Source organism: Phocoena sinus, chromosome 4 (assembly GCF_008692025.1).
Source record: "Phocoena sinus isolate mPhoSin1 chromosome 4, mPhoSin1.pri, whole genome shotgun sequence".
NCBI classification, from domain to species: domain Eukaryota; kingdom Metazoa; phylum Chordata; class Mammalia; order Artiodactyla; family Phocoenidae; genus Phocoena; species Phocoena sinus.
The window spans coordinates 133,681,589-133,704,042 of record NC_045766.1 but is presented as its reverse complement, the minus strand read 5'-3'; the positions used below and the strand labels follow the sequence as shown (position 1 = coordinate 133,704,042).

The 22,454-nt window shown below is 39.6% G+C and overlaps 1 protein-coding gene across 2 annotated transcripts in view; it reads left to right on the top strand.

The window, feature by feature from the left end:
- Positions 1–275: 275 nt before the first annotated feature.
- The window catches only part of PAXBP1 (PAX3 and PAX7 binding protein 1), a 35,912-nt gene continuing 13,733 nt past the window's right edge, over positions 276–22,454 (top strand). Inside the window, exons 1-11 of one of the 2 annotated variants that reach the window (XM_032630130.1) lie at positions 276–783; positions 2,224–2,352; positions 7,055–7,231; positions 8,789–9,010; positions 9,537–9,640; positions 10,550–10,767; positions 11,277–11,466; positions 15,040–15,163; positions 18,789–18,888; positions 18,976–19,091; positions 20,957–21,156. In XM_032630130.1, coding sequence (XP_032486021.1) covers positions 441–783; positions 2,224–2,352; positions 7,055–7,231; positions 8,789–9,010; positions 9,537–9,640; positions 10,550–10,767; positions 11,277–11,466; positions 15,040–15,163; positions 18,789–18,888; positions 18,976–19,091; positions 20,957–21,156 — 1,923 coding nt within the window. In that variant the 5' untranslated portion in view covers positions 276–440. The remainder of the gene's footprint in view (positions 784–2,223; positions 2,353–7,054; positions 7,232–8,788; positions 9,011–9,536; positions 9,641–10,549; positions 10,768–11,276; positions 11,467–15,039; positions 15,164–18,788; positions 18,889–18,975; positions 19,092–20,956; positions 21,157–22,454) is intronic. The other variant, XM_032630129.1, reaches the window with a different exon arrangement.

Sequence of the window (22,454 nt, the reverse complement as noted above, 5' to 3'; positions counted from 1 at the left end):
TTCCCCTCCTCCTTCCCCTCCTCCTCCTTCTCTATTTGCCCCTCCCTGCGCTTGGCGGGACGTTTCCTCGCGTGACTACGTAAGTGCAGAAGGCGCACTGCAGCTCCCTGGGCTGAGGGACAGCAGGGTTTACTCTGTCCTCTAATCTCTATGATCCTCTTTGTGACCCGTCGGATAGCACCGACGTCTCAGAGTTCCATGCCGATAATCCTCCACGCCGACAGAGGACAGTGCAAAAAGCTGATGTTATCGCGAGAGGCGCGGAGTTCTCCCCAAGTACTGAGAGCGGGAGCGCAAGCGCGCTCAGGGGGGCACTGTCGCTGGAGGGAAGACGCGACTCGGCTGAAGCTTGGGGGGAGTGCGCGTGCGCCTTCGCGAGTTCTGCGCTGCCGGGGCCGCGGTGCGAGTGCCGGTGGGAGACAGACGTGCGGGCCGCGGGAATGTTCCGAAAGGCCCGGCGAGTGAACGTGCGTAAGCGGAATGACTCGGAGGAGGAGGAGCGAGAACGCGATGAGGAGCAGGAGCCGCCGCCGTTGCTGCCGCCGCCGGGCACCGGCGAAGAGCCGGGCCCCGGCGGCGGCGACAGGGCCCCCGGGGGGGAGTCGCTGCTGGGCCCGGGGCTGCCTCCGCCTTCCGCGCTGACCTCGGGCCCCGGGATTGAAGCCGGGGGCTGCTTCCCGGGAGGCGCGGAGCCCGGCAACGGGCTGAAGCCGCGCAAGAGGCCACGAGAGAACAAAGAGGTGCCCCGGGCCAGCCTGCTCAGCTTCCAGGATGAGGACGAAGGTAACCTTCGCGCTTCGACCTCCCAGATCCCGACATCCCTACCCCGCGCATCCACCTCGAGTCCCCGCATTCTCTGGGCTCCCAGCTTCAGCCCCCGGCAACGGAGCCTCTTCCCGCCCGACCCGCTGCACACTGTCCCCGCCTCCGGCCTTCTGCTCTGGCTGGGGACGTGTTCCCGCGCCGCCACCAGCCTTTTCTTAACTACCGCCTCCTTCTCATCGTCCTCCCGTGCATCTCCTATTCCTGGATCTCAGATCAGTCATTCTGGGTTTTTCAAGTGGAAATTCAGTGTTCCCTGTCCTGCTGCTTTTAACTGGCGGGTGTGTTTTAGGGAGAACTCGAGTCAGGTCCCCAGACTGCTCTTGGTACGTTCTCTGAGCCCTCTGTAGGTCACCGTGCCCACCCCTTTTGCCGTTCTCGTCCTGGTTAGACATCCTTGACCGGGAAGGCCGGGTGTGTAAGGAGTACTCGGTCTGGGAACAGACGCCCGGAGTTGAAGCTCTGGTTCTGAGTCACCTGGGGCCAGTCCCTTGCGATCGCGGAGCCTCAGTTTATCCGTAAAAGTAAACAGGGGTACAGATGTGCGGCCTTCCTCGCATTGACATTTGGACAATGAAGAGAGAGAGTGTAATGGTATTTCAGGGCAGTTTATCCAGTCTGGTGTGAGGGGCCAGGCTACAGTGGATTTAGATTTCTGATCGTAAATGAGCCTTAAATCTTAAACCGTTTTACCTCCCGAATTGTTGAGTGTGTGTTTATATAACCCAAGTAAGTCCATATTATGAAGCATCTCGATGCGGGATGCTTTCTTGTTTCCAGTAATAGGCAGTTTCTCTTTGGCTTTCCTGTTGTTTTTTATCTTAAGTTTGAGAGGAGTACAGGCACATTCTTGTTTTTAATGATACAGGGACAACTTGGCAAAGTGTTTGCGTTTGACTTTTAAAGTTTTCAAATCAAGGATGATGGATACGTCATCAAAACTTATTTTTGAGAAGTGATTAGCTCTCAGCTTAGTCTTGAAATAACAGTATGTCAGTTTGTGATGAATGTAGAGTTACTCGGATTTGACAGCTCTGTAAACTAGCACCTTTTGATTTTGGATGTTTTGTTTTGGATACCTTAATAATGTGATAATCAGGTGCTTTTCCAATGAATTTTTCTTCCTCCTGCAATAGATGATTCAAGGAAGACAGTAGGACACAGGAAAATTTTTTGCAGTTACATGTGTTTTGCCTTTTAAAAAGTCTCAAATTGGCATTATTCCAGATTAACTTATGAAGTTGACTCAGTTTTTGAGAACCTATTACAGATTTGAAATAATTTCAAGTTATGTAATGATTTGGCTTGTATGAGTATATATTTGGAAAAATTTGAAAGTTAGAATGGAAAACACTGTCTGAAAATGGTTACTACAGACTTCGTTTAATTTCTTTTTTTAAGAAAGTGAAGAAGTTTTCAAAGTGAAGAAATCAAGTTATAGCAAAAAGATAGTAAAATTGCTTAAGAAAGAATATAAAGAAGATCTTGAAAAATCGAAGATTAAGACAGAAATCAACTCATCAGCTGACAGTGAGTACCAAACGAATATGATTCTTTTGAAATGACAAAATGAAACTGTTTCTCACAGGGTTTGAATGGATTTGGTATATATAGTGAACTTGTTCAGTTGACTTTGTCGTTGTCAAGGGTACAAATTGAGTAACGATACAGTTCTTTTAATTATAACACAATTGCATTGTAAATGCATTTTTTAAAAAGACGGAACCACAGGAGTGTTTCTGCTGCAATGACTAAATTGTCTCCCAATTTTCCTACTAGTGTTCCAACTGCTGTTGAACAGAGAAGGGAGGTTTCGCACTTAAACCTGAGATACAGGTTTATTCCTATTTGAAGGAGTGCTGTGCAAATTCCCGTACTTGTATTTTGTAGAGACAAGCTTTCGATTCCTTTGGTGTTATTTACACAGTTGGCTTAACTCTTAGAGAACTTTTAGGAATGCCCTAAGTCTAATGTTGATAATACTCCCATTCAGCAACCTTATCAGCTACACAGATAAAGACTCCTCAGTGTGTGGCCCCTGCCTGCGTTGTACAGACATCTCTCACGTCCTCTCACAATCTAAGTTAAAATTTTTAAGCAGTTATTTGTCCTTAGGAAAGTGGTTCCATTATAATATGCTAATATGACTGCACGTGCTTTAGGGAAATATTTTTATTTTATGGAATTAAAGATAGAATTATTATTTCCCAGTTCTCCACTATATGCTTAATGTGGAAAAGTATGTCCTTATATCTCAAATTTGCAATCTTATTTTGGAGACAGCATCACTTAAATGTATAACTGGACCCAGTATTTGGCAAAGTGTCCGGTGAAGGTTAACTACATTTTTTTTTAGAGGTGGGTGAAGGAATGCTTCCTAGATAAAGTGGAATTTGAAGCCGGCTTTTTGATAATTTAAATACCAAAGGCTAGGGGAGCTATGGGGATATTAAAGATTAATGTGACCTAGGCTGTTTTGGAAAAGAGCAAGTATGCCTGACAGGCCAAAGTAGACGATTTGTGGAGGAAGCGGAGGTTTAGGGTGAAAGGTACGTTGCTGACAGAATGTGAAGGATGTTTACTATCTAGTAAGGGATTTAGGGTTGCTGTTTCAGTGGGCTGCAAGATGCCGACATGATGAATGCCTTTTGAAATCTTAACCTGGTGTTAGCATGCAGCATGGATTGGCACGGGGAGAGATTGGAGGCCTAAAGCAGTTTAAAAGCAAGGGCCAGCTTTAATCCATTAGTAGTGGGTTTAAAAAGGTCTCAGTTGAGCAAGACGGAGGCTTTTCCTGACTCAGTGGGAAATTGTGGATGAGTTAAAAATGTTTGCTGTGGGTGTGGGAAAAGAAATAGTAAAAGATGATATGAGAAGTATTGCAAGGGAAGAATTGGTAGACCTAATGTATGAGTCAGCTGTTGGATTTAAAAGAAATAGTCAGATTTGAGCTTTTGTGCCAGGTGACTGAGATAATAATTATGTATGATATACAGAAATAGGGAATGCAGGTGGGAGGAGGAGGGTTTTTAGGGGAACTGATTATTTTTGACTCTAGGAAGCTGCTTCATTTTTTCCAGATCTCTTGAGAACCAGCTGTGTACGATGAAATCGAACAAGGAAGGTCAGGAAAAGTGAGAACTGAGAAAGGACCATTTACTGTTGGGTTAAGAAATTGAAGCAAGTACAAGGTTTTTGAAGCCACCTTCTGTGACCTCTTCTATCTTCTACTTTCATATAACGGATTTCCTACTCACCCAATAACTCAATTAATGTCCTCCCCAAAGGTGGAGCCTCTGTGTTATATAGATCGTCATCCCTGAAGTGGTGGCGCTCTGTAGATCTGCTCATTCATCAAATCACAATCCCAGGCTTTTCCTACCCCAGCCCTCCTTAGACAGGCAGAGGTGCGTTACCTTGAAAACAAGGGTAGTATCAGTCTACTTTTGTGATATTCCTAAAATAATGAGTTTACCTTTAAACTTGAATTTGAGTGGAAACGGCCAGTGAAGAGTTGGAGATGTAGATTTAGATATGGTGCTCATTGAGGTGATAATTAAACCCAGAGTAAATGGAGTTGATGAGGGAGTAGCATAAAGGAAAAATTCCTGAGGACCAAAGACTTCTACCTGTAATAAGCATACACATAGAGAAGAGGGTTTGCTGAAGAGATAAAAAGAATCATAAAGTCCAAAGGAGAAAAGATAGGAAAGTTTCAAGATGATGATTGTCAGTTGTGTGAAATAGTATCAGAAAGGTCAGGAAAAATAAGGGCTGAGGAAGGGCTATTGGCAGGGTTGCTGTGTTTTTTTCCGGAGGAAAAAAGAGGCTAGTTTACTTGCCAAGCTCTGTGCCTGTTTGGAGGAAGGAACATCTTTTACTAAATTGCTCAGTGATACTGTACGAATTAGCCGTGGCTGCAGCCTTTGGGTTAGTTGGTGAGCTTGGAATGGGAGAAATCAAAGGCTGTTTGCCAGGGTTGAGGCATGCAAATTGGTGAGGAAGGGGTGGGTAGCAGCTCTGCACTGCTGCTTTGGGAAGTTTGGCAGAGGGAGAAGGAAAGGACGGTAGAGAAACAACTGGGATCAAGTAGAAGTTCTTTTGCTAAAGAGAAGCCTGTGTGTCTTTGTAGACAGAAGAGAGGAGAGGGAGAGCCTGACCCCCACCTCCTTTCAGATTATGTTAAACTCTGAATCTGTCCAAATGAGTTCACTTCCATTTTCAAATTTGGAGCAATCATAACTTCAGTTTATATATTCTTCATAATATTATGACCAAGAATTTTATCGCATTAATTTTTCAGTGTAGTTTGTTGTTTAAAATCATGTAATCATCCAAATGATACATAGTTACACTACTATTAACTAGACTTCCATATATCAGTGTTTATTTCCTTGTGTTAAATGTATACTTATAAATAAAACAGCTGCAAACCTAAAAAAAAATCATTCAAAGTAGAGAGAATATTTGTGACAGCAAGTTTCTTAAAGTAGTAGTCAAAGAAATTGAGGCACAAAAGGAGCCTAGAAAAGGTTAGTTAGCATCTCTTTATAAAGCTGTCTGGAAGGATAATATATGACCAAGTAACAAAAATTCACCTGTCAGCCATGTTTCGGACTTGTATTTGCTCAATCACAAGCAAATACTTATCAACTTATTTGAAACACTGAATCTTTTGAAGTCTGCAGAAATCTTTATCTGGGCATATCTGATCTAGTAAACCTTCTTGTAGTTCTGTTTCGTCTATAAAAGCCATTGATGTAGTGTAGATTGAGAGCAGAAGGAAATGTGTAGTTCTTGACTACATCTATCTTTATACATCTGATTAAACTGAGTTTTAAAATCTCGTAGCCTTAGAAGTCACTTCAGAGGGAGGCTGTGGCTAACGAGGTAGGATGGTAAATTTAAAAAACTAAAGAGCCTTAAAGCAGAATGACCTAAATCTTCTCAGTAAAGCTGGGGGGCGAGGGGAGTCATTATCCCCAGCACTCTTCTTTAGGGAAGTAGAATATGGTTTGAGAAGAACTAAGAACTTTTGAAGCAGTTTTGGGGAGGGAGGGGAGCATGCTAGGGAAACAACAGAAGTTTATCTTTCATATTTAGAATGAACTTTCGTTTTACTCTTCCATTATATTCATGGTGCCTCTTGTGTGCATTGCCAGGTTCAGTGCTTCAAGGTGAAAAACACTGATTTTCTGAGTTTTGCCTGGGAAGGGTGTAATAGGACTATTTAGTTATAAGTAAAGTAAACCGTTTGGTGTGAAGTAAACCACTGTAACGGTCTTGAAACTGGCCTCGGGAATGGCCTGAGAACTAGAGAGCTCTCTCCTCTGTCCACGCGGCCAAGTACGGCTACTCCACCACTCCCTTCCTAGTTTGCATATGGTTTTTAGTGCCACCTAGTCTCTGTGTCCCAATTCCAGATTGCCAGAAAAATCAAGTTTAGTCACACATCCACTCTTAAACATTCAGTCATGGCAATGGGGTCAGGGGCTTACACAGTGTAAATGTGACTTTTGGGTCTCAACCCTTCAGACGATGGGTGACAAATGGCTGTGAACTAAGACGATACCCCATAAAGTGTTCATTACAGAGAGGTTTATCTGGTCTGTAATCTTTGTTCTTGATAGAAAGCTGCGTCAAGTGGGCTTAGAGTTTAACGAAATACTGACATGTAAAGTGAAATAATGCTTCCAAGAGGTTTGAACAGTTACCTATGAGAGTTTAGAGGGAGAAACAGTTAGTTTTGATAAACTAGTAAAATTTTGATAAAATTAAAGGTAGCGAGCTTCCCTGGTGGCGCAGTGGTTGAGAGTCCGCCTGCCGATGCAGGGGACGCGGGTTCGTGCCCCGGTCCGGGAGGATCCCACGTGCCGCGGAGCGGCTGGGCCCCGTGAGCCACGGCCGCTGAGCCTGCGCGTCCGGAGCCTGTGCTCCCCAACGGGAGAGGCCACAACAGTGAGAGGCCCGCGTAGCGCAAAAAAAAAAAAAAAAAAAATTAAAGGTAGCGATTGGGCAGGCCTCATGCATCCCTGCGTCCCCTGTATTGTTGTTCCCTCCCAATTGTGTTCATTGTGGTTATTCATTTTCACACATCAGTGGTTTTAGTTTTTTATAAACAATTAAAATAGTTCAGGCTTTAATGAATTGAGCCCATAATTGCCTTAGAAGTGACTCCTTAATTTATGGATCTTGTTTTAGATATATTTTATTACTTTTTTCAAAAATGTAGGCGAACCTCCTTTGGACAAAACAGGTCATGTTAAGGACACCAGTCAAGAAGATGGAGTTATCATCAGTGAACACGGGGAAGATGAAATGGATATGGAAAGCGAGAAGGAGGAAGAAAAGCCAAAGGCTGCCGGAGCCTTTTCAAATGCTTTATCTTCTTTGAATGTTCTCCGTCCAGGTGTGTACTTGCAAATTCTCCTTAGAACTGAAGTAAGCCCTCAAGAATGAGCTGTCTGTAAAGGTGGTCGTTAAGGAAGGAGTTAGCAAAGTGGTGTTTCTTATGACATCCCTCTTTGAAGCCAGGTTGTTTCATTTTGCAAATACAGAAAGTAAGAAAACGAGAAACTTCCCAACTTTCCAAGTTCATTCTCAGACAGGCCGTTTTATTATCAAAGCAAATGTAGGGCTTCAGGTAAATGGTACTAAAGTCCTTCTTTTATGTATTTCAGATTAAGATTTTAACTTTTTTAAGAACTGCTACCAAAAGCAATTGCTGCTAGTTTTATGTTCACACTTTTTTTTTCTTTAACTTTTATAGAAATAATTTGTAGATATATTCACTGGCTAATCAGCTTTTGAATAAAGAAATGCTTAGTAGGCAAATTTAAATTATGAAGAGGAACCATTTAACTCATTATATAATCTAAAAATACTTATTCTGTGGGAATTCCCTAGCACTTTCACTGCTGTGGGCCGGGGTTCAATCCCTGGTCGGGGAACTAATATCCCACAGGCTGCGCAGGGTGGCCAAAAAATAATAATAAATTAAAAAAAAATAAAAATGCTTACTCTGGGTTTGTAAAGTTGTGAAAAGTTATGTGTATAGTTCTAGTAGCATTCTAATTGGTACAGTCTTTATGGGAAGCAGTTGGACAATATGAATCAGTAGATTTCAAATGTTCTTAGTCTTTGACCCTGTAATTCCATAGCGAGAAATTTATCCAAGGAAATAATGTTTTTATTGCAACGTTATTTGCAATGAGCAACATTTAGAAAATGTCTAGCAGGAGAGGAGTGGCTTAGTAAGTTAAGGTGCATTTACATGATGGGATATTACATAGCTGTTTAAATAACAATTTGAAGAGTAGCAAGGCATTAATTTTTACTGTAGGTGAAAATGTCAATTAATTTGATTATGTAGTAGATTATGCTTTATTGAGTGAATGTTGTAAACCACTAAAAATTATGTTTATGCAGAACAACATGGGAAAAAGCTTATGTTTTAATATGAAGAAAAAATTAGATACAGAATTATATATTCAGTGTGCTTACAGGTCAACTGAAAACTATTTGCAAGAGAAATATACTATAAATCTAATAGTGTTTTTTAGCGTGGAGGATTGTAGATACCTTTTTTGTTTTTATTTGTTTTCTGGTTTAGTAATATATGTGATTTTATTGCTTTCGTCTACTTCTTAAAAATGAAAAAATATAGCATTAAAATAAAAGTGCTTTGGTGGATTTTCCCTTACTCCCTTTCCTGTACATATTGCCATTATACATATTTTTTAGTTTCCCTAGCGACTTTTACTTTCATTTACACTAAACTAAAAATAAATCAGTTGTTTTGCAGGCGCAGTTTGGGAAGGGGGGCGAGGATGCCAGCAGATAACATTAGATCATCACTGTGACAAGGTTGTCTTGAGGAGATTCACTTATCTTTCATATTTTCAAGAAAATAGAAACTTTATTCCCTACTATTGCATAGTTTATAATCCTCACCATTTGTTTCCAGGAGAAATTCCAGATGCAGCTTTTATACACGCTGCAAGGAAGAAGCGTCAGATGGCCCGGGAATTGGGAGATCTCACTCCTCATGACGGTGAGCCTGGTAAAGGCCGCCTTGTTAGAGAAGACGAGAATGATGCCAGTGACGATGAAGACGATGATGAGAAACGCCGCATCGTTTTTTCTGTGAAAGAAAAATCACAAAGACAGAAAATTGCGGAGGAGATAGGTAACTTGATTTAATGGGACAGTAAGCCTGTTTCATTGCTATTAACTATAATTTGATACTACAATCAACTAAAAAGTACCTATACTTATTTAACTATGTTTAATGTTAGAGAACTTTTCTTGCTTGGGTGCAAGTGTCTTATTGGAATGTTTTGAAAAGTGTAGCATGATTTTGGTAGCTAGTGTTTGTTGAGCACTGTGTGACCAGTATTGCGCTAAGCACGTAACATACATAAATATATGTAATTGGCTCTTCATTCTTAGGAGGCATTAGGTTTCCAGCGGTTAGGAAACCTATCTGAGGTTTTAATTGTTACATTGATACTGCCTTTTGCTTAAGGTATGCTGTGTGTTAAAACAAGCAAAAGCAGAAGTATCAAATGCGGGAGAGATCATAATAGACATTTTAACTTCAGTAAGATTGAGTTAATGCCAATAGTTTTGCTTGATTTTTGTGAAATATCAGGGTAGCATCTCTTCCCCCGCTGTTTTTTTGGAATTATTTACTTTGCTGCTCTTGGCTATAGGTATTGAGGGGAGTGATGATGATGCTTTAGTAACTGGAGAACAAGATGAAGAGCTCAGCCGATGGGAACAGGAGCAGATAAGAAAAGGAATTAATATCCCTCAGGTAAGAACCGAAGAATTAAACTTCAAAAATTTTAAAAAAAGAAATTAAAAAAAACTTTAGCTTATTTTGTTAAAGTAAAAACACATTGCACATTGAATTGATCCTTTGTCATTCATTCAAGTAACGTAATGAGGAAAATTATATAAAGTTATGTATCCAGTAAGCTGTTAGAAGAAGCTATATTATATATTGCCTTTTACCATCCAAATGATGGAAGAATTTCTGGTTTCTTAGGTAACTGTTTCTCTAACTGTTCCTTCAGCCGGCAGCACCAGCATCATATGGAAGCTTGTTAGAAATGCAAATTCTCACCCTCCCGAGTGAGACCTAGTGAATGAGAAACCCTGGGGGTGGGGCCCTGCCATCTGTTTAACAAGTCCTCTGGGTGATTCTGTTGCTCTTAAAGTTTGGAAACCACTGTACAGATAAGGTGTTCCTTTCCTATAGAGCTCACTTTTTTCTGACTTTAAAAATTATTTTGTAGAAGATGGATTTCTCAGGAATGCAAAAATCTTATTGTAGATGAAAAATACCTTCCTCAATAGTTGTAACAATTTATTTTATAGAAGTAAGTAGTACAGTGGAAATACCACATAAAACTTTTTTGGTTGCTAGTGTTTTGACACAATTTAATGTCCCTAACTCTAAACTTCTTTGTTATTGTTTCCCCGCAAGTTACTAGAAATGAATCCAGTAATTGCATAGGACTAGAAATGAATCCAGCCCTACTTTTATCTGATTTTGAGGAGCTCTGCAATTACTTATTTTAGTTACATACTATTTGGAAAATGGGTGTAGTTTTTATTGTTAGTGGGTTTTTTTGTTTGTTTGTTTAACACTAAAGGCATGGGATTTTTCTTTTCATAGTTTCAGCTACTAGTTTTAATATACATCCCATTTCTTTTCTAGGTTCAAGCAAGTCAGCCCACTGAAGTGAACATGTACTACCAGAACACTTACCAGACAATGCCTTACGGTTCATCCTATGGCATTCCTTATAGCTACACAGCCTACGGACCATCCGATGCCAAATCTCAAAAAACAGATAATACAGTCCCTTTCAAAACTCCCAGTAATGAGATGACTCCCGTTACTATTGATTTGGTAAAGAAACAGCTTAAAGACAGGTAGGGCAGATCAACTTCTTAAAGACCTGTCCTCTAGCTTTCCGTTCCCTCAGGCAACATGTAGTCTGGGGTAGCAGATGCAGAATATCGGCAAAGAAGATTCACTGGCCTGTCTTCAAAAGCTAAACCGAAGACGACTTCATACTTTGTTCTGCTACCTTCTTGGATTACTTCTGTGGAAGCCTCGAAAAGTTTTTAAAAATACCACTCCGTGATCTTGTTGAAGACAGTTCTGAATTTGCACCTCTTGGACTCTGAAAAAGTGTAGTCAAGATATGGGGGGAAAAACGAAACAGTGAGATTTTGGTTAGCCCACCAAATAACTTTATATGACGTCTGTAAACTGCTGTTTTTTTGAGGAAAAGAGCAGTACAGATGAAAAGATCCACTCCAAGCATTTTTATATTCTAATAGTGGAACTGAATGCGTTATTATAAATATTGCAAGAGTCCTGACAGCATAGACTTTCAGATGTAAATGTGTTATATTTATCCTTTTCTGTTCTTAAGGTTGGACTCCATGAAAGAACTGCACAAAACAAATCGACAGCAGCATGAGAAACATCTGCAAAGCCGAGTGGACTCCACCAGGGCTATTGAAAGATTAGAAGGGTCTTCTGGGGGTATTGGTGAACGGTATAAATTTTTGCAAGAAATGCGAGGGTATGTCCAAGACTTGCTTGAGTGTTTCAGTGAAAAGGTAAGAATGCAAAAATATTAATCTCTTTGAATAAGGCAAAATTAAGGAGGTCTAGATTTCTATATTTCTCAGAAAATATCCACTGAATTCAACTTTAGAAGTGACGAAAAGTCATGCTTCATTTTCTCCACTTCATTAACAACCTTCTATCATGGGGTAATCTAGTGCCTTGTAGAAAACAAAAAAAGATAATTCAAAGCATATTTAAATAAGACGTTGGCAAATCCTGCCTTAATTTAACGGTAGATTATTGGCCTGTCCTGAATTATTAAAATATAAGGGACTCATGAAATTTTCTTTTTTATGGTTCAGATCTAAACTTGCCTTTAAACTGTTTCTACAAGTAATTCCAAATATGCCTAAAGTTGCAATATTTTATTAGCTTTTTTTTACCCTAGATAAAGTTGATTGCCATTGCTGCTAATAGCTTTCATCTAAATAAGCCTGTGCTTTATCCATTTCAGAAACCATTCATGGGCCATAATTTCTGTTAAGGTCTCATTTCTTCCAAGTTCATTTTTTTTAGTATGACAGTCAGTTGGCACAATTATTTGCATCCTACTGTATCATTTGTTTGCATTTTTTGTTAGCTGCCCGCAGAATCCTCTTCTCAAACAGCCTTTTAATAGATTTTTCTTTAAGATAAATGTTGTTGTTTGATGCATTGGTTTATAGGCATTTGTGGACTTCACAGCCTTTTCTTTAAAAAAAAAAGTAAAATCGTGGTGCTTTTGAATATCCTGTCTCTATAAACTTGCAAGTGATACAGGATAAGAAGGCACATTTTCTGTTATTCTTGGCCATATGAATTAGCATAGAATCGGTAAGCATACAGTATTTTAACTTTTTATTATCTCCGTTGATTACTTCAGTATCTTAAGGCCAAAGGCTGGCTAAAGAACAGTGCCAAACTGAGTCTTCCAAATGGATCTTAATGGTTCCAGCCAGTCTGGTCAGATCCACCAAGTCTTCTCTGAAGGATTCATGTTCTTGTCCTTATCACCTGATTTCTGGAGAAGCAGCTACATTCTAAGCTATGATATCCCTTGTGGCAGATCTGTGGCTTAGGGTGACAAATACAGGGGTGAGAAAGAAACATAGGTTTGACTGCAGAGGGGCTGGAGTCAAGAGGAGAAGTGGACATAAATGTCGGACCTGGCAGTTGTGTCCTTCCTACTAATAAAGCCCTTATGAGCCCAGGGGACATGGTGCCGGGAGCAGGTCTAATAACCTTTTGTGACTAGAGAAAGGATCTCTGTCTTAAACCATACTTTGTAAGTGAGATTTGTCCCCGTGGAGCTTTTTCTTGAAGTATCTGGGTCTTTGCTTTGGAACTTACTTGAGTAAACTTACACGCTTGTAATTGCAAACTGAACTCTTAAAAAAAATATCGACAGTAATATGATCAACTAGATTGTACCATTCTTGAGTTAAAGAGACTAGTAGAATATCTGGTTCATATAGTTTTCAATTGCTTACTCTTTTAAAAACACTTAGTAGTGTACTTTATCTCTCCTTGATTACCCTGTTCCTAGGGACGTATCCCTCAGACTGTGCTGATACGTTTTTACAGAGTCACTTAGATAAATGTTTATGGAGCAGATCTTAAACCGTATCTATTATATAGTGACTACAGTTTAATTAAAAGAGAAGTAGATAATTCCCTTTTAAAGATGAGTCTTTCATTTTTGACAGTTTCATATGCATTTGATTTTATTGAGTCTGCTGCTGAGTTAATAATGTCATAAGTTGTCATTTTGGAAATACTGCGGAATAATTGAATAGATTTGAATATTCATTCCAGTTATACTATAAAAATATTGTTTCAGGGTAAGACCATCAAAATAGAAACATTCTTTTGTTTTCTTCTCTTTTGTTATAAAAGTTCAAGTGGTTTTAAACTTAGATTTTTAATTATTCTGCAGATTATTTTAACTTTACATTGTTTTGTTTTCCTGCCGTCATCTTCCTTCTGTGTTCTTTGTCTTAAATTTGGCCTTGAAATAATGATAGTCAATAACAATTTCCAGTTTGGAGAGGGTAAAGAAATTGTCATGGTGCGCTCTTGAGATAAATTAGTATTGTTAAGAAACATGAATGAGAGCCGAAAATGTGTTTTAGGGCTTTTATTCTCAGTAGAATTTTCTCTGGGCTTTGTTAAAAGGCATTTTAATTACCTAAACAGGAAAATCACGTTATCGGAATTTTAACTATAAATTGAGTAATTAAGGTTCTGTCTGATGCAACCTCAGGCGTGCAGCTCTTATAGTAGAGGAGTGTTAATAGTCTCCAGGACTAAAGGAATGCATAGGTACATTTGTCTTTAGTCCTGCTCAGTTTGAAAACATGAGGGGATAGGTAAGTGTAAGTCACAATAATATGACAGTAATTGCTTCAGAAATCGATTCTAGTTAATTTTAGAGTCTGTGGGCTCAGCTCATATCACCAAGATAATCAGTGCAGATTTGGGGACATTGTTGCCCATGGTGTGGCATATTAAAAAATAAAATAACTCCATCAGCTTGACCTTTCTGTGAACATTGGCTGCTTTTGCAATGGGATCATGCAAGTGTATAAAATTGCTTTTATTACAGACATCTTTGTATTCCACCTGCCTTTTTTTATTTTCCATTTACAGTCTGTTCAGTTCAGGATGCTGCTATAACACTTGGTGCCAGTGTTCCCAAACTCTAATGTGTTTTTTCATTTGCACTAACCATCAGGAAACTAGAATTTCTGGTTTCCTCAGGTATGTGTAGTGGTTGTTAGCATTTGTGAAAGTTTCATAGCATTTGGTTATAGCATAGGTATTTATAAAGAGAACGTTTTCTGGCTTTTCCTTTTAAGTTAGGTCTCATTCCGTAAGCTTTTTGTATTCCATATGAACCAAGTGGATGCTTAGCTGTGCCTATTAACCTGGAAAAATTTGTTGACTTCGTAAACTGACAATTTATGCAAAGAATTTTATTATTTTACTTATAAATATGGAGAAATTTAAACATTTGATAGGAAGAGAAGAACTTTCTGAGTTTTACATAGATTGATTTTAGACAGGTTAGTGATAGCTAGAAATTTTATTCACCATATTAATGTAAATGAATGCAGTTCACGTTTTAAATGTGTAATAAAGCCACAAAGGTGCCATTGCATCTTTTGGTATTACACAGCAATAATGGTTTATTTTAAACTACAGAAATTGGCAAGGGAGATCATGCTGCTAGAAAGTTAAAAATGGACTTTTAAAAAGGACTTTCAAGTACTTTATTCTAAAAGAAGCACTAAAATTTCTGACAATTCTTTACTCGCTCTCTTTACTAATGTTAAAGTGTTTACCCTAACCAAACTTCTGCTCCAATAACTAGGCACTGGACATTATAGCTCCATATACGGAATAAAAGAAGAAGTGGTGTTTCCCAGAAATCATAAAACTGAATTACTATTTGTGTTTCATTGAGAGTTCATGATTATTCTGTCCAGAGGGCACTTTTTCAGAAATCCGGAAATAATATGGAACCCTCAAATATATAAGCAGCCGAGGAGTTTGGTGTTACGGAGTGTGTTGTATTTTTACAGGTGCCACTGATTAATGAACTTGAATCAGCAATACATCAGCTGTACAAACAGCGAGCTTCCCGCCTTGTCCAAAGACGACAAGATGATATTAAAGATGAATCTTCGGAGTTTTCAAGCCATTCAAGTCAGTCCATCTTGAAGGTTTTTATTATTCATTAAACAACCTTGTTTACTTAGTGCATCCTAATTGAAAATTAGACGTCTCAGAGCATTTTTTCTTTTTAAAGAAACAAATTTCCTTGCTCTTGTGTCAGGTAGATCTAAAATTAGCATGTGCTTGGATTGTGTTTAAGAAAATATAGCTTTGCGAAGGAACTCAAATCATGTACTAATATTCTATCGATCTTATTCTTCTTTGGGCATTCTTTCATTCCTTATAGTAAAGACATCATCAGTATTTTATCTTAAAACCAGTACCTATTTGGCCCTAACTGATTTTCCCCCCATTTTAACACCAATACAAATGCTGTTGTTGATCACAACAAAGGTTTTGAGTTAGGGGCTGGGAAATTCTGTATGGGAGAGGGGGCTTTATTACATAACAAATGATACAACTCCAAGATTAGGGGAGTTTTGAGCTTCACCCCTTAGATAAAGCAACATTTTTTTTTTTTTTTTTTTTGCTGTACACAGGCCTCTCACTGCTGTGGCCTCTCCCGTTGCGGAGCACAGGCTCCGGACGCGCAGGCTCAGCGGCCATGGCTCACGGGCCTAGCCGCTCCGCGGCATGTGGGATCTTCCCGGACTGGGGCACGAACCCGCGTCCCCTGCATCGGCAGGCGGACTCTCAACCACTGCGCCACCAGGGAAGCCCAAGCAACATTTTTTATATTTAAAATTTTTTTGTATTTTCTAGTTTGCCTCATATAGTGGGGTTTTTTTTTAGTAAGTCAGTTGGTGCCTACACTTTTTGAAATTTTAGTGTAAAAATTTGGAGATTTAATTTATATTCCTTTCATTATGATATGTGTTATGGAAAACCAAAATTAATTGGAAACCTCTTATTAAATAGTTGAGCTGAAATTCTTTAACCAGACGTTTTAAACATTTTAATTATGCTTTTTCATTGCCCTCTATATTCTTGGGTGCTGTAATAGGAATTTTCCTACATTGGATTTCTCATGGCTTCTTTTGTCATCTCTTCGGTCCCTATGTCAGCAGTTCTTAAATGGAAGTGTACATCAGAATTACCCATGATATTAATTTAAAATGCGGATTTCTTGGTCCTGTCCCCAGAGATTCTTGCCAGGTCTTGGATGGTGTCCAGTAATCTGCATATTAAACAACCACGCCAGGTGTTCCAAGTGCAGAGGGCCCTGTAATTCTTTCTGAAAACAATGCTTTGTCATATAGTGTGTCCTCTAAATTAGAGAGACATTGAATCCCTGAGAAAGCATTCTTCTGTGTGCTGGATGGGTTTTGGAGCATCGTAAAGAGGTGGTAACATGGCCGTCAGATGAGTCAGACTCAGATGTAAGCCACATGAATGGCTTTGACCTTCTGTTTTTGCCGTACACGTTTAAATTGGATTAGTGCCATCTGGGGCACCTAAATAACTAATGCATCCCGCCCAAATCACTTTTGATCCAGACAGAACCAGATTTCTGGGGCAAAGTACAGGTAATCATTGTACCTATGACGGGAAGTAATTTCCTTTTAAGTTAAATGGTTGGGTGAGCCATGCATTTCATCAGGTACTTTTTCCTGTCTATAATCTGTTCTTTATAATTTGGAGGTATTTACTTATATGGAATTTGAAGTAAGGGTTGAATGATGGATGTTAATTAGATTGATAGCTGGAAAGAAGTGAAAGGTAGTGAGAAAGTGAAAAGTATTTCCCTAGAGGGAGTATTCATTAATTGCCAAACATTTGAGAAAAATTGCATGGGGTACTGAAGTATCGATTCTTTTTCTGATCTTTTTCTAAAGAAACAAAAATACAGTCAGAAATTCATTTGTTTAGATTTGTAAACACTTATCACAGTTACTGCATATAATTCTGACTGAAGTGAAGGAGGCTATCTCTTGAGTCATCTACTCTCTTATAGCTCCCTCAATATATATTTTACAAAGTCTGTAAATATAATAACATTTTAAGTATTTATTATAGTAGAGAATTTTCTTTAAAATATTTCTTTAATGAAGGGTAGCTCTTAAGGAGGCAGGAATCATTTCTGTAGTTTGGGACTCTTTAGCCAATTCGTCTATGGTGTGTAGTGGAGTTCCAGTTGAGGTAGAGCTGGGGCATTTTGTTTACTGACCTTTTTTTGTAATTTGAACTCTGGAACGTACTTCCTAATATCCAAGCTATTTTGGAATATGAATGAAAAATTCAGTAAAAGAGTCAACTTTTAAAAGTAGTAGGATCTAGGGTAGTTAGGATACACTGAAGTGGATACCAGCTCATTTTTGGTTTTATTTTTCCTGTTGTTACTATCAGTGACACACCTTTGATATCAGGAAAATAATTATGGAAAAGCCTTAAATTGATGTCTTTCATTTTGCACGTGATCTCCCCCTCCCCCGCCACCACCCTTTGGGTTTTGTGCTTCTTGTTACTATCCCATGTAATACAGAATATCTCCATAGCGTAGAACTTAAATGTAGACATGAGGAAGCATCACAGACAGATGTTTGCCCCACTCTTCCTTCTACCCTAGGCAAGAGATTCGAAGATTCTTCTCTGGAGAAAGAGAGTGGGTCCAGAGAAAAGACCATGAGACACTATAACATCTGGGGGCCCCAACAGAAAGTTGACTTGTACCCAGGGATCTGATGGAGATGCCTCTGTTAGACAGCTCCCACCTACATCCAAGAAACTTCCAGTCTCATTCTTACGTAGGAGGTAGTTAATGATCATGGTGATCAACACAAGCAGTTAGAACCAAAGGGACTGAGGAAACAGAGACAATGCAGGTGACGGGAGAAAATTTAAAACATAATTGCTGTCCTCAGGGAGATGTTGGAAGGGATCCTACGCGTAGCACAAGTAGAGGATGCTATAGAAAAGGAATGTGCTAAGAAGAATAGCTGTATCTCAGAAACTAAACATGTGGTAAGTGAAATATAAATTTAAATAGGAAGGTTGAAAGCTAAAGCTAGAAAATTGCCCTAGAAATTAAAAAAAGAGAGATGGAAAATAGGGGAAATAAGGGAATTGTGCTTTGAAATTAGGGTTTGAGAAAGCACAACTTGGTCCTATCATATGATTTTTCAGTCTATATGTTGATTCTGCCCTTGTTCTTAAAATAGTAATAGAGAATAAATTTCTACAAAGAAAAATTAGAATGAACTAGAATAAATGATTAAACTCCTGCAACAAAGCTGTTTTTTCATCCTTCCTACTTGTGTCTCTGCTGTCATATCATTTAACATGTGATGCCTAAGTTCGTCCTTAAAAAAGTAATGTATTATTTTTCCCTTTACACAAGTAATTTAGATTTTTAATTTATTTGGTCGTCATGCTAGCATAAACTAGTTCAGTTACTTAGACATAAGAACAGGGATTAAGCCCATTTGCATTTGTGTAGTGTTGTTGAACTCTCCATGTATTTTTCTCTTCCTTTTCGTGGGCACACAGATTAATATTGAGATTTGCTCTAAACTAGAAAACTATCTGGTTTATCGGTTACTGCAGACTCCTGCTGTGAGGTTAGAAAGCAGTCTATCATTATGGCTTATTCTGTGCAAACTCTTTCCTCAAGATTGTTGAAGGAAGGCTTTTAATTTTAACTATTGTTGTTTTACAGATAAAGCTCTGATGGCACCAAATCTTGATTCCTTTGGACGAGATCGGGCACTGTATCAAGAGCACGCAAAACGTCGGATTGCAGAACGGGAAGCGAGAAGGTAATTCTACAGATGCTTGCTGCTGGTTTGTTTGTGAAGGGAGGAGTCTCTTTTATCTGGTTTGGGAACTTGATATTTGTTATTTAGGACTCGTCGTAGACAAGCCAGAGAGCAAACCGGTAAGATGGCAGATCACCTTGAAGGCCTGTCCAGTGATGATGAAGAAACATCTACAGATATTACAAATTTCAATCTGGAAAAAGGTTAGACATTTATTTGGAAATGAGCTTCATTGTCAATGTGCTTTCTCCTTGGCTGTGGTTTCTACCATGAAATAATTTGAAGTTTTGTGGCTTTAGAACTAGGCACTTTGGTTTAATTATTAAAACTCGCACCCATTTTTATTGATGAGTTCTCAAAATTAGTGGTAACACTTTGTTGTGGGGTTCATCTAGTACTTGCATTATAAATGGTATCACTCTTTGAATCACAGAATTTTAAAAGTGACAAGAAAATGTTTCAGATCCCAGGGGCAGCCCTCATGCAGCCTGTCTGGTCTAGAAAGGTAAAGGTTGGCAGTAGGGCATTCAGCCCTGAAGGGAATTCCTGATTTTGGGAGCCCCGAATAATTCAATCAAGAGGAATAGTTAGTTCTGTTACATGAAGACATCTCCAGAAGGATCCCCAAGTAAAAGTCTTTATTTCCCACCACTGGCTGTGATTATTTGGAATTATATTGACTGCGAGCCCTTTGGAACTTAGTTGGATAAGCTTATTTTTTTCTCCCACTCTTTTTACAGTGAACATTTCCAAACATACGGAAAATTGGAAAGAATAGCACAGTGATCACCCATATACACCTGTCACCCAAACTCAGCAATTCTTACCATCATTTCGCCAAGTTTGCTTTGGATATGTGTGTGTTTTGCTGAAACATTTGAAATTAACTTACGGACATCATGGCACTTCCCTCTAAAAACTTTAACATCTTTAATGTCTTCTTTAAAAAAAAAAAAAGGATGCTTTTCTACCTCACTGCCACACTATTGTCACACCTGCGAAAACTACCTAGAAGTTTTAGTATCATGTCTGCATTCAGTTTTCCTCTGTAACAGCCCCCCCGCCACCCCGCCCAGAATTCCTGGGACTGTTTCTGTTACTCTGTATTTTCTAAACCTGGATCCACACAAGGTTCCTGCATCGCACTTGGTGGTTACACCTTTTTATGTAGAATTAGTGAATATCATGGTACCTTATACGCATACACACACCCCTTTCTTTATTTGTTTAAGGCATTAACTTCCTGAAGAGACCAGGCCACTTATCTTGTAAAACGTCCTACATTCTAAATTTGTCTGTTGCCTCATGGTTTTAACTTGTTCTTCCAGTCGCTATATTTCTTGTAAACTGGAAGTTAAGTCTTGATTAGATTCAGGTTAAAGCTTTTTTTGGCAAGAATACTTCACACAAGATGCTGTTACCAGCATGATACCGGATGGCAAATGTTAGGTTGCCCACTGTTAGCGGTGCTGAGATGGATCTTGAGAAGTAGGTTGTCATGACTTGGTCTCCTCATTATGAAGAGTCTGCTGTTCCAAGTCATATGGAACATTAAATAACCTTTTACTTAAAGATCCTAGCATCCATTGCTGATTCTTGTCTATGTCAGTTATTGCAATCACCAACAGACTTTGAAAGAAGAGATATGATTGGTCACTGATGATGCTACTACACATCGGTTATTTACGTGGTGATTTGTGGGCTGCAGAGCTAGATAACAGAGTTTGTACTTTCTGCAGTTACTCACAGTTACTCTTCCATGGTGCTTGAAATTTGAACTGAGTTTTTGGGGACAGGTGTTATCTAGACTGTGGTGACGGATAATAGTACATATTGGAACTATGCAAAACGGAGACTACCTGCACTGTGGTTTGCATGATAGACGTTTGGAACCTAAACTTACCTCTGGTGCTTTTCTTTTAAGTTGCAGTTAACAATTATTCCTTTGCTAATGAGCCTATCTTATTGATACTCAAGCTACAAAGAAAACACTGAAAATATTTGAACTGTGTTTTTTCTACTGCATACTAAGTTTTGATTCTCTGTGGGGTTTTGTTGTTGTTTTTAGATCGCATTTCAAAAGAGTCCAGCAAGGTATTTGAAGATGTCCTTGAAAGTTTCTGTTCAATCGATTGTATTAAATCCCAGTTTGAAGCATGGCGTTCAAAATACTACACATCCTACAAGGATGCTTACATCGGCCTTTGCTTGCCAAAGTTGTTCAATCCCCTCATAAGGCTGCAGCTTCTCACTTGGACTCCTCTTGAGGTGAGTGGCTTCTATCACTGTTGAAAAGCAATATACTGGACTGGTGGCGCAGTGGTTAAGAATCCACCTGCCAATGCGGAGGACGTGGGTTCGAGCCCTGGTCCGGGAAGATCCCACATGCCACGGAGCTACTAAGCCCATGCGCCACAACTGCTGAGCCTGAGCTCTAGAGCCCGCAAGCCACAACTACTGAAGCCCGCGCACCTAGAGCTCATGCTTCGCTACAAGAGAAGCCACCACAATGAGAAACCCGTGCACCACAATGAAGAGTAGCCCGCACTTGCTGCAACTAGAGAATGCCCACGCACAGCAAGACCCAGTGCAGCCATAAATTTAATTAATTCATTTTAAAAAAACAAAAACAACACTTTCTTCTAAAAGAAAAAAAAGAGCAATATACCATGGTGCCTTGGGCAATTGTAACCTCAAAAGCTAGAGATGTAAGCCTCAGCAAAGTGTTTTTCAGGGGAGATAGGTCCCCCACAGGGCTATAATTGACACATTACCACTGGACATAATCTTAACGATCTTTCCTTTTATGTTCTGTCCCGTCTCAAGAGAACTGTCTCTTGCTTTTCGATTTTTATACAGTGTCTTTCTCAGTCAACTAAAATTACATGTAGTGACGCTGAGATATGAACATGAATGAATAAGAACTTGGTTCTTTGATTCCAGAAAAATAGAACATCATGGGAGAGCTCAATGAGGAAGATGAGAAATGGGACCCTGAACTAAGTCAGTGGTGATGGAAATCAGGAGGATGAGATAAACTGAAAGATTTTAGAGGCGGAATCAATAGGACCTCTTTGCCTGTTACATAAGGGAGGACACTCAAATTGTCTGTTTACATGTAGTGGTCATGCTTATGATACGGTTTTGGAAGTTACCAACATATGGATGGAGCCGTGGGCATGAATGAGATGGGCTGGGTTGAATATGTGTTTTTTTGTTTTTTTGTGGTACGCGGGCCTCTCACTGCTGTGGCCTCTCCCGTTGCGGAGCACAGGCTCCGGACGCGCAGGCTCAGCGGACATGGCTCACGGGCCCAGTCGCTCCGCGGCATGTGGGATCTTCCTGGACGGGGGCACGAACCTGCGTCCCCTGCATCGGCAGGTGGACGCCCAACCACTGCGCCACCAGGGAAGCCCCTGAATATGTGAACTGTAACGAAAAGAAGACTGAGGTTGAAGCCCTGAAAACAAGAGGGAAAAAATCTAAGCTCTGGGAACCATTCAGCTCCCAGCTCCTGATTGCTCTTTGCCAGACCTTGTGGAGTCGCACCCTGTGCATGTGTTTCT